Raw genomic sequence first — 12,263 nt, forward strand, 5'->3', positions numbered from 1 at the left:
TGTTTATGTAAAAATCCCAAGTGAAGTCCGACAAACACCTCTCCGTACCCAACTTAAAATAGCATCTGTACCCAACCATTTATTAAAGAATGCATTTATTATGTGGGGGTGACACCCCAACCCCTCCCGAAAGTTACGCCGCTGCTTAGGTTGTGGGCCATTGCTAGCATGTACATGAAAATGCGCTCATGTTTGTGTCTCTTGTTTAAGAGCGCGGTTTACTTTTGTAAATTTGAGTATGAGGGTCTCAAACCAAACACGAGTAGTTTTGCTATTCCTCGTTATCTCTGACCTTTTTGTACCAGTGCAATGTTTATTCACAAACTTCCATCAGAGCAGGTCTTATTTTATATTTAAAGGTACATTTTATGTGGATAATTGTGCCGATATTTTAGTTGAGGAACATGTAATTGGTAATTTCCCCAATTGGAAACAAGTGACTTGATCTCAGATGAGGGATGGATGCCAGATAGCTGGGATAAAACAGCACTATTTATTATACCGAAGACAAACGGGTTTTTGTAAGGAGGTATCATAAATGTGTAATTTTACCATATAACGATCACAGATTATCTGCTTGTGGCAGCATTGAGTTCATGGCTAGGAGCAGGCTGGCTTGTGAAATGAGGCTTTTGTTTGCCTTTCTTAACTGTGGCTCTAGGGATATAAAGGTATGTTGCGCGGCTGCTGCAGCCTGTTTGTGGTTTGTATAAATGATCCTGTAAACATATTGTTTTGAGATGCTAATGGGATGGACAAAATGTTTAGATAGGCAAATCAGGAGGAGGAGGCTGTACAAAACATAAAATGCTTAGTGGTGGAAATGAAATACTAATTAGTGGTTGGCGTGAATGCACTGTGTGATTTATAATGTACTTTAAAGGGCAGGCTAAGTGTCTGATTTAGATCTTGGCCGACGGGTTACTCCGTCACAACGGTGACGCTTATCCTGGCCGCATAAATTTAAATCCCATTATATCCTATGGGATTTATATTTCGGCAGACCGGATATCCAGGTTTATATTCCGGCGGACGGGATATCCAGGTTTATATTCCGGCGGACGGGATATCCATTCGCCAAGATCTAAACCAGCTGCTAAGTCTGTGCAGAAGAGCCAGAAAGTGGGGATTGGGACTTATTAAAAGGAGCCCAGAAGCCCGAATCTCTGTGCTTGATTGATGCAAGTGGCGGGCATCAGCCAGTGACTTAACACAAAATGATGGGGACCCCTTGCAGAATGTGGAAAGGGTCCCTCAATTTTCCCATATCTCATAGATATTCATTGGCCTTGGGTTGAATGCGGGGCGCCTATGAAGGGTTGGGTGGCCACTGAAAGTTTGGGGGCCCACCTCTGCCGGGGGGGGGGGGGGGACTGCAAGGGCCTTTGTTACGCCCCCGACATCAGAATTAATTTTTAGGCAGCAGAACTTACTTTTCCTCATCAGATTTTGACCGAGAGCAAGAGAGAGAAATGTGGGAATGGAAGAAAGGTGGACCAAAGAAAGACAGAAAAAAAGTGATAAAGGGCAAAAGTAATCACAAAAGAGAACGTGCAATAATGAGGGGAAGACCAGGAAGTGTAGGGTTGATGGTAGAAAGAGACATGAGTTGGAATCAAGACTAGAAGGGTTGGTATTAGGCAGCACCAGTGTCAGACTACTAAGAAAAACTCTGGGCCCATGCACATATGGGTTTTTTGTGTGTGGTGTAAACCATGTAGGAGTATTCACTTACATGCTACTAGTTAGATTTTTGTAGATACCCTGAGCCAGATTCTACTGCCAGCATTCTCAAAAGGCCAGCAATCTGGAACATTCAAAATTAATTATCTAGGCCTGCTTTACATATAGGGCAAACTGTTCCTGTTTTCTTTGCAGAACACCTTTTAACGGGTGCTCTGAATGTGCTGCTCCCAAAACAGCTGTGAACTTGCACTTTGGGGGTAGCATGTTAGTGAAAGACCGACCAGCTGTTTGATTCTGCTCAACTTGCCTTTCACTTATGCCCTCTGTTGGGGGGCTTTGACTGTGCCTCACCTTCTTTTGATGCACTGTGCATGCACCTCTTGACAGCTCCTTTGCCTCTGTGACTGAATATGTAATGCAAATGAATGAACATCCCATTGGGATCACGTGGCACTACATATGCGTCGGCACTATCTGTATTACCGAAGTGGACATGCAAGCATCTGAGGCCCCTTGTGTAATACCAGAGTGCCCTGGGGACACAAGAAATGGGCGCAAACACCAATTGGGACCCTATGGCACTTAATGCAGCATGGCAAAAGATGCCACTGAAATGCATAACAATTTTAAATCTAGATTGGGATTCATTTGTTTCACAATTGGATTCAGCAAAGATGCATTAGTGCACAATGCAAAACCACACTGAGCGTGTCTGACTCACTCTATGAAATTATTTACCACTAGAGGAATAGAAGGGTGAACAACCACCCCACCTTATGTGAAATTAATTTGGCATGGGTATTGAAGCCTCACTGCCTAATTTAAATTGGTCCATTATCCCAGGTTATGTGTCTCATTCTTAATAATTGCCTTGACTTCCATCTTGGCTTGACTTTTGTAAATTCTCCATTTGAAGTGGACCACGGGTTTTGTTCTCCCCAGCCACTCTAGACACTTAAATTAATGCATGCTGTACATTGACATGTCTCAGGTATCGATGGTATTAGTTCATCTATGACATCCATGGTGCAGCGTCAGGTTCTCTACCTGACCCCACCACCGGTTCAAACAACTGGAATGCTTATGAGCTCCCCGTAAGAAGTACCTTTTCGCTCAGTGTTGAGGCACTTTTTAGGTCTCGCCTAGCGACGTAGCACATGCGCTTCTCGCCTTGGCGAGACCTATTGTTGTCGGTTTGGTGGGCGAGGGGGGACAGGAGATGTGCACGCATACGGACAGGAGATGTGCACTCCATACGCGTGCACATCTCCTGTCCCCACGTAGGGCTGGTGCGCTTTCACTTTCACACAGGACGCTTTCAGGCTTGTTCTCTACTAGTTACTGTCGGGTGTTACTCTATTGCCATCTGCTGACTGCAGACGGTCACAGCCTCAGAAGGACAAACTGTAATACAGTGCTGTCTAGAGTAGGAATCTGAAATCTTGGACAACTGTAGGGGTGATCAAAATCTGTTAATCTTGGACAACTGGAGTGGTGGTCAAAATCTGATAATCTACAGTTTAACATTTAAAATGTATGTTTGTAAACTTTGAGCTGAAGAAAGAGAGAGACTTACGGAGATTTGCCATATATTTTTTCTGAAGGACAACTGGAAAGGCTCTTGCAGAAGCAATTTAGGGTACTTTTTGGAATTTAACACTATACAAATCTGTTACTTGACGTGAAAGGTGGACGCCAAATTACGCCTGACAGAATTGTAGGTGGGTTCAGGATTAATCTGTGTGTGAACTTCACATTTCACTTTGAATCCTGGTGGGTGGTTCTGAGGTGGACAAAACTGAATTAACAAACATTTGCAATGCAATAGGTCTCGCATTTGCAACAGTTTGAGCTCTTGGCATTGTAAATGACAATGCCTTTTATTTATGTGTTGGTTTTTAAAACATAAATAAAAGGCATTATCATTTATAATGCCAATAACTTAAACTCTCGCAAATGCGAGACCTATTGCATTGCAAATGCTTTTTTCAAAGCATGCTGGGGAATTTGGAGACCACAGGCCTAACCCTGCACCTCACTTCATCTCCACTTTCATGTGTGATGTTCTATCTTCCCTTCCAGGTCTGCGGTGTGAAGGACTGTATCGAGTGTCCGGGTCCAGTGACAGAATCGAGGCCCTGAGGATGGCTTTTAATTCAGGTAGGACCTGAGAAACAATCCTCTCAATACCATGCTGGTGCTCAAAGTCTTCAAATAGCCAGGATTGGTGACCAGAACATTGAGGAGGCGACCAGTTTTGTTGCTCATCCTCCAGCCTGGAACACTAGGGAAGATTTGTGCAAGGGGAATAATTGGTGCTTAAAGCACTCTCTTTGGGAGCAGAGCTTTCAGTTGGCGATTCCAGATTACTTACTAATGCTGTGTGTCTTTTTCTTCAACCCGATGCTCTCCAAGGACTGCAGAGGAAGCATAGATATTGGTTTTATGGGCGTGCAAAGTTGCATTGCTTTCTCGCACAAATTTCAGATATTTCTCGCTGAAAATTTAAATAATGCAAAGTCCTAAGTTTTTTGAAAGTGCATACAAAGTTTAACTTCTTGAGCATTTTGTATGTGAGTGTAATCTGATCTACCTTTCCATCGTGAGTGTTGTTACCTGCTATGAGAAGATGGGTGCTTGAAAGGAATTCTTAAGAGCCTCAGCTACAACATGGTTTTACAGCACTTGTGATGAAAAGTTAAGGAAGATATACCGTCCCATACAAGGTGCCCACGAGTTACCACTCAATATGGGTGCAAACATTATTCGTGCTTATGCTCATGTGGTCCAAAAAATGTAAGAAATTTAAAATAGGAAATAATATCACCTAGTATTTAAGTGGCAAGTGAAAACTGAGTTTTTCATTTGTTTTAAGAAACTATTATTATTGCTAATATATTGCTAACAGTGTATGTGTCCAGTACAGTTTTGTGTATAATTTAAAGATTTTCAAAAGAGGCACTAGTGCGATATAGGTTATTTTACTATTATACTGTTATTTTTACATATCCTTTTACGTATGTGCTTTGTGGAAAAGTGGCTGCAGCATTTTATCTGTATTTAAATATGCATACATGTAATATGTGCATTATCAAACAAATGTTCTGGTATTCCAGAAATGCACAGGACTATTCAAGTCTTATGACTTTCATAAAGATTCCTATGATGCAGAAGTAAAAATACAAGAACATTTCCTTCTCAGCTAACCAAAATACTAGATAGCCGCCCAGAAACAAAAATTAGGAATTATTATTTCTCATACCGTTTGAGCGATACAACACCGTTCAGTGATGGCTGCTGAAAGTGTATGTCACCCAAAAAAATCCACCAATTTCCCCCATCATATTTAGTGCTATGCAGGAATAATCCTTCTTGTTCTTGCTCAACTGCCTGACGAACATAAGCCTTTCTCTCTCTCGTCTCTGTTTTATAGACTTGACTCAGTTGAGAATTAAAAGACAGTGATCAATACTGGCATAACAATTTCCTTCTCCTTGTACCTCCTCTTCCCAGAAGCAGCAAGTGGCATCCAGTCGGCACAGTCCTGTGAAGATGTTCATGCCCTGGCAGGAGCACTGAAACTGTACCTGCGCGAGCTACCCATCCCTCTCATCCCTTACAGCCTCTACCAACGGACCATCGAAGCCGTGCGTAAGTATCCTTGGGGTCGACATGTCAGACCACAACAGTGCTCAGCTGATGGGGATAGCAAGGACATACCTCACTGCATGTCTGTCGAGCACATCCAAGTCGTCACTTCAAGATTTTAGAAAATCTTTAAAGACTTGGCTCTTTGCTTCTAATTAGGAAAATCAAAAGCTTCACTACCTGTCTGATCTGCATAGATCCTAGACGCTTCTCCTCCACCTTCACCTCATCCTCCACCTTTACCTACCTCTCCTTTTCTACCTGTGGACTCTCCACAACACTCACCACAGGGTTCCTCACACACCCTACTGCCTCTTCCAATGCTTAAGGGGGTCATCAGACCGGCCAATGACATTTTTAAAGAGCCAGGCAAAGCGAGGGTGGTCACACCTAGGGTTAACAAAAAGTTCAAGGCCTCTCCCACTAACCCCCATCCATAAAGGGTCAACTACCCCCGACTCCTTAGTGATTCAAACAGCTAGGAAGCACACTAACAGCTAGGGCACAGATGACGCACCACCTCCTGACCGGAAGAGCAAGAAAATTGATGTCGAAGACAAGAGAGTATCTAACTCCATCGTGCTCCTTTCCCAGTACGACTGTGCCAACTGGGTTGAGAAGGAAGATCTTGTCGAACAGATCAGCCTGCAAGAGGAGACAGGAGTTGGTGGCGGAGGGAGAGATCATCTCCAACACTCGCTGCACACTTGATGCCGCCGACATAGCTACTCGTTGAAGAAACACCAGCATCCTTTTATGCTTTCACCCATGGCTACATATTTATGGCTTTAAGCTAGAGATCCAGCAACACATCCTAAATGTGCCCTTTGATGGCCAGCATCTCTATGGCCCTCAGGTCGAGGAGTTGCTCGACAAGATTAAGAAGGACACGGCTCAAGCTGTGGGCACTCCCAAGACCTCAGCTTCCAGTGACTCCTTTTACCACTCACAGTACCACAATGCAGCCAAAGCCCCTACACCAGAACCCTCTTCCACATTCCCCAGGTCCACCCAGCAGTCGCTTTCACTGGGCTCACCACAGGGGTAACAATGTCAAGGGTAGAGGAAAGAGCATAGCTCCCAAAGCAGTGACTCTCTCCTCTTGCCCCCGACCACACAACACCTGTTGGGGTAAGGTTGCAAGGGTTTCTGCCCCGCTGGACAAAAAATTCACCTACAACTGATGGGTTCTGAGCATCATATGGGAGGTATACCGTGCTTATTTTGAGCTAGTGGTTTCCGATGCTCAGCACTGGCACTTAATTGTCAACATCAGGGCTTGTGACAGTCTGCCACAAGACGGCACAGTCTGGCTAATTTATAGAGGACCATCACAAAAGTTAATTATTAATTCAATATACATGAAAAATGACTATTACCTGCCGCCCAATCCATTCTTATATCTTTGGGGGCCTGAAATAGTAAATTGTCACACCTGTAGGCGTGTGTTGGTTAGTAGATGGGTTGTTACTATCATCTGTAGCATGGCAGCGGCAATGTGTGGTGCAAGCTGCAGTGGACTCCTGAGGAGAGCCCTGGCACACGGTTCAGAAAAAGATCATCACCACGGAGGGGTTGGAAAACAACCTGGCGGACCTGCTCAGCACGACGCATTAACAAATCCATGAATGGGAACTCCACCTTCAGATCCTACTCCCATTCTTACAACGTTGGGGGCTTCCGCTGATAGATCTGTTCACCACTGCCGAAAATGCTAAATGCCCAAGCTTCACTGCCAGACTACCACACACACAGTCCATGGGCAATGCACTATGGACGCACAGGTCAGGGATATTTACCTATGCTTTTCTGCCTCTCCCACTCCTACCTCTTGTGGTTCAGAGGCTAACATTCCTCACTCTCATTCTGGTAGCACCAACCTTGGCACGCCAGCCATGATATACCACCTTGTTGGAGCTATCTCTAGTTCCTCACTAGTAGCTCCACAACATGCTGGACCTTCTCATACAAACCCATGGCACTTTCAGGCACCCCATCCCTCAGCAACTCAACCTTCTGATTTGGCTCCAAAGGTCTGAGAGTTTGGTTACCTCAACCTACCAGAAGAGTGCATGTCTATTCTCAAGGAAGTGCCCAGGGCAACTACCACAATCTACTATGTAGCCAAATCGACACGGTGTATACACCAATTTCTAAATGGAAACGGTTTGTACACTAATGTCTTCCTAACCAGGTAATTCCTCTCACAGCATATGCATAGGACTTTGTCTGTTACCTCCTTCATCTGCAAAGGTCAGGCCTTCCCTACACTTCCATTTGGTTACATCTGGCAGCAACATCCACCTACTAACAGAATAGACAGTATACTTCATATTTTCGGAATATCACTCATTAAGGTTTTAAAGGAAGTCCTCCAACCGATTATCCCACCCCAGGCGCCTTGTGCTTCTGTGTGGAATCTTAATATAGTTCTCACGAGACTCATGAGTCCTCCTTTTGAATCAGTAAACTCTTGCCCACTACAATTCCTTTTCTGGAAAATAACCTTCCTTGTAGCCATCACTCCCCTCAGGCGAGTCAGTGCGATACACACTCTTACCTTGGAAGAGCCTTCCTTCCAAGTCCATCATGATAGGGTGGTTCTCAGAACCAACCCCAAATTCTGCCCTAATGTAGTCTTCAGTTTTCTCCTTAATCAGAAAATAGAGCTCCTAGCCTTCTTTCCTCACCCAGCGACTGTAGGGAAACATGTTCTGCACCCTTTAGATGTCAAGAGAGCACTAATGTACTATATTGATAGGACAAAACCCTTCCGTAATACACAACTGCTATTTGTGTGCCACTCCAAACCACACAAAGAGTGTGTCATTTCCAAGGCAGGTGTTGCACGTTAGCTGGTCAAGTGCATACAGACTTGTTACGCTAAAGCTAAAATAATTCTGTCCTTCCTGTCCAGATGTCATTCATGGCTTTCTTAGGTAACACACAACTGGCTGACATCTGTAAAGCAGCTACTTGGTCCAGTCCTTATACCTTTAGCAAACACTACTGCAGGATGTCCTAGCCAGACATAAAGTTGGCCAGGATTTCCTACATACAATTTTCCAGTCTTCTGCTGCAGCCATAGGCTAAGCCACTGCTTTTAGGAGGACTGCTTTACCGTCTGCACAACGTCTGTATCTACAGCTACCCATGCAACAAACAAAAATGTTGCCCTGTAAGCATCTTCTTGTGGCATGCAATGCAGTAGGGTCACATGTGCCCGCCCTCTTCCCTGGCTGCCTGTATCATTTTCTGATATTCTTTCCTTTCATTTTCTTTAATACTTTGCTTTGCATGGTCGTCTTTACTGTGTCTTAATGCCACGAAAATATGCTTACGTGGTTATTTAACACTTCCTTTAAGCCCTAGATAAGCTTGTCTGGGTTCTTAACTATTCCTTGATGGCTAACAGAAGGAGGAGGAGGGGGATTCAGCTTCTCTATGTAAACTTGAGTAGATTCTGTTGAAGTTGTTATTGAGATAGTATTATGTTAGTGAAGGAAATTCAAAAAGTGTCTCTCTAAGCCAAAGAGACAGATACTGGAAATGGTTAGCAGCATGTCAGAGAACATGATGCATCAGGCGTTGGCTGAAATAGAAAGGGCATGTGGCTGCTGCTGGGACAGGAGGGGTGGGCCTAAATAACATAATCACTGGCAGTATTGGCTAGCAGGGAGCCATACTATGTAATTTGTGTTGTGATCGGTGTGTACGGATCTAGTGAATGCGCTTTTCTCAGGTCCAGAAAATGAGAGTATTTGAGCTTTCCATTCTAGCATTTGAAAGTGTAATATTTATGCTTGTCTTAATAGCATATTCCACACCTTTAATATGCCTTGCTACTAACCCCTTCTATAGGAAGTTTCGATTTTGATATCTAGATTACCAATTTCTATTTGCTTTAGATTTCCCCTTTAAATCGTCATGCTCACTGCAATTTGAGAGCAGGGACTGCCCAATTTCTACCCCCAGGTCTCCATCTTGAGAAAGCTTGCATGGCGTTACAGGGCAGGATGTAGAGCAGGGCCTGGAACTGACAGGCCAGTGGAAAGTATTCTGCCTTGCTAACAGCACTAGCCTCCTCTTACGTTTTCCTCATACATATTGACACCTTCTATCTCAACTAAGAATTTTGGGGTACAGCTTACTTCCAGTATGTGGGACCATGCACAACTAGCTTTGAATAAACTCCGCTACCTGATTGTGGAGTCAAAGATTTAATTCAAAACAATTTGAACCTTGTAGAAGAGCCACTAGAACTGAAGACCTGACTCCCCACTACACCCCTGAAGAACCTCTGACCGTCAGACTTGCACCGTATCCATCATCTGACAATGAGATGACAGAAGGAGGCCAATGACTGGACGTCCCAGACTTTGGAACAGTTTAACCTACTCAGAGGGTGAACTGTACAACATCGGGTACAGGACTCTTAGACTAATGTTCTGAAGAGCCCATGGGTATCCTTCAAGCCAGAACTTACTCCCGTCTTAGTAGGAAGGACACTAGGCAGTAGCTGCTCTTCTTCAGGCTGTGTTCAGCCTCTGGTTGAGGATAAACACTGGGCTGCCCTATGTGAGTAAAAGCCCTTAAAGCCTAGATTTGCAGTCACCAGAGGGGAGCATGAGGCCTGCCACAGAGCTCACTGATTGTTTTGAAAGATAAACATGGGCAGTGGCGTAGCTACGGGGGACGGTCCACCCCAGGCGGCATAAGTTTTGGGGGCAGCGGCCTCCTCCCACTCCTACCTGCTGTCTCGGGGCGGCAATCGCCCCCGCTCTACATTTCGGCCGTCGTGGGGTGGCAATCGCTGCTCAATCTCTCAGCACCTCCCTGGTCTTCAATGGGGTTGCTGCAGGACGGCAAAAGGAGGGAAAACCACAGGCGGCCAAAAGGCTAGCTATGCCACTGAACATGGGGCAGGCCAGAGAAAATGCACAGAGCAGGAAAGCATGGCATTTACAATCCAGTCAGGGGACTATCATTAAAAAATCCCTTCTCAGTCTTGCATTATAAATGAGTGCTAAAAACCCACCACCCTACAACTCAAAAGGTCATCCTCTTTACAATCAAATGCCTCCTACCTCAGTGCTCCCCCTACCTTCCACCCTGGGTATACACCATGTCCAAACGCTGACCAGCTGCCACTACAGTAGGTAATGTTCAAGTGTTTTGCAAGAAAGTGAGGACCTGGCTTTTCTCACAACTATAACTTTCTTTGTTGGTCCCCCACTGTTTGCTCTTGCCGGTTATAGCATTTTGCAAATTTTAAATAATTACAAATTAATCGTGTATATGTGTATAATATAAATGTATTAATGCCTTCATCTGTGTCTTGTGTCCCCAAATGTGAAAGGCCTTATCCGTCACATCCTCCATAGGCTTCCTGCAGTTGTGTATGAGCATGAGAGGATGGTGGCATCTCATTCTGTCCCCCTTCTCTTTTTCAGGGTCTCCCGTGCTTGAGGAGCGAGTGATTCTGCTCTGTGCAGTCCTGAGGCATCTTCCGCCGGCCCATTACGCGACCCTTCGTTTTCTGATCGCCCACCTCAAACGGTAAGCCAGAGAGGTCACACAAAAATATGGAGCCCAAGCAAAGACGAATGACGGGCACCTCTCAGATATCCCAAGGGTTTGCCTGAGCATGTGCGGCTTGAAATTTGGGGGTATTTTCCACCCCAACGCCCAACATCACATGTTCTGCATTCACCCAACTGCAGTTTGTTTCACTGCTGCACATCATGGGTCCTCGAGGGAGCAGGGGCTCGTCTTGACCTTCCTGCACCTCCACCACTGGTGGTAAAACCTTGTCTTTATATGGCGATGAATGCCTTGCTTCTGCTATTTCTAAACTCGAATTACTGATTAGGAGGACGTCCTCAGCAGGATGGAAAGCGGAGTTGGTTATTTCGCAATTTATACTCAACACCTGCTGATTACAGGTCAGTGACCTGACCGGGTGGATTGGCCTGGCACTCCTGATGTACAGTGGCGGCTCCTCCGCTGAGGCGTGTCACCCCACTGCTGTTAGCAGTGGAAATGAAGGAAAAATAAAATGATAATAACTGGACGTTATAATCATTTTATTTGTTCCTGCATCTCTCCAGGGCGGGGCTGCTCTGCTCTCAGAGCAGGCGAAGGAGTGGTGGCACTCTGTAAAGTGCGCATGAATGTTTGACCTGCACTCTGGGGCCGGCCAAACAGTCATGCACACTTTGCATGTTCTCGATGCAGGCTGCATTACAGCCTGCATAGAGAACATGCCCAGGCCCCCCTTCCCCATCTGAATGCCGAACTACGGAGCTCAGACCAATCACAACACTGCATTGCAGCATTGTGATTAGTCAGGTGAGCCTGGGTGCTTACCAATCACAAAGCTGCATGGCTGCTTTCTCCTTCGACTGGAGCGGAGGGACGAGGACGACGAGGGACAAAGTGGAGAGACGTGAGGTGGTACGTTTTCTTTTTTTATCTTTACCCCTGTCTGCCCACCACCTCTGATCAGTGGCAGCCACTACTGCTGAGGTACCCTCAGTTGCCAAATATTTTTTATTTCGAACCTAAGTGCAGAATGTAATGCAGCACAATACACTCTATTTAAGAAATACAGTGCGCACTGAGCCCTCTGGTGGCAAGCGCTCAAAAGGCAAAATCTGAAAATGCCCATAGTTCAATAACGTTCATCATACTGACTGATTCCGTGTCATTTTATTTTTGAAGATAGTTTTTTCATATTGCAATTTTTCTGCATTTTTCCCCAGTGCAGTAAAATGTCCAAATGTTACCAGATTGTAACAGAAAGGAGTTGGCCTATTATAGCAAGAATGACATAAAGCCATATCAAAGACAGACAACTTTATAACCTAGAGCTCCAAAGATAACTGAGGGAGAAGTGCAAGAAACACAAAGCACAATAAATCATTCCA

At 45.0% G+C, this 12,263-nt stretch overlaps 1 protein-coding gene across 1 annotated transcript in view; it reads left to right on the forward strand.

Moving 5' to 3' along the window:
• Nucleotides 1-12,263, forward strand: part of LOC146856551 (N-chimaerin-like) — an 80,320-nt gene that overhangs the window by 44,337 nt on the left and 23,720 nt on the right. Inside the window, exons 4-6 of the mRNA XM_085654748.1 lie at nucleotides 3,769-3,846; nucleotides 5,200-5,337; nucleotides 10,788-10,893. Coding sequence (XP_085510874.1) covers nucleotides 3,769-3,846; nucleotides 5,200-5,337; nucleotides 10,788-10,893 — 322 coding nt within the window. The remainder of the gene's footprint in view (nucleotides 1-3,768; nucleotides 3,847-5,199; nucleotides 5,338-10,787; nucleotides 10,894-12,263) is intronic.

Source organism: Triturus cristatus, chromosome 4_1 (genome assembly GCF_964204655.1).
Source record: "Triturus cristatus chromosome 4_1, aTriCri1.1, whole genome shotgun sequence".
NCBI classification, from domain to species: domain Eukaryota; kingdom Metazoa; phylum Chordata; class Amphibia; order Caudata; family Salamandridae; genus Triturus; species Triturus cristatus.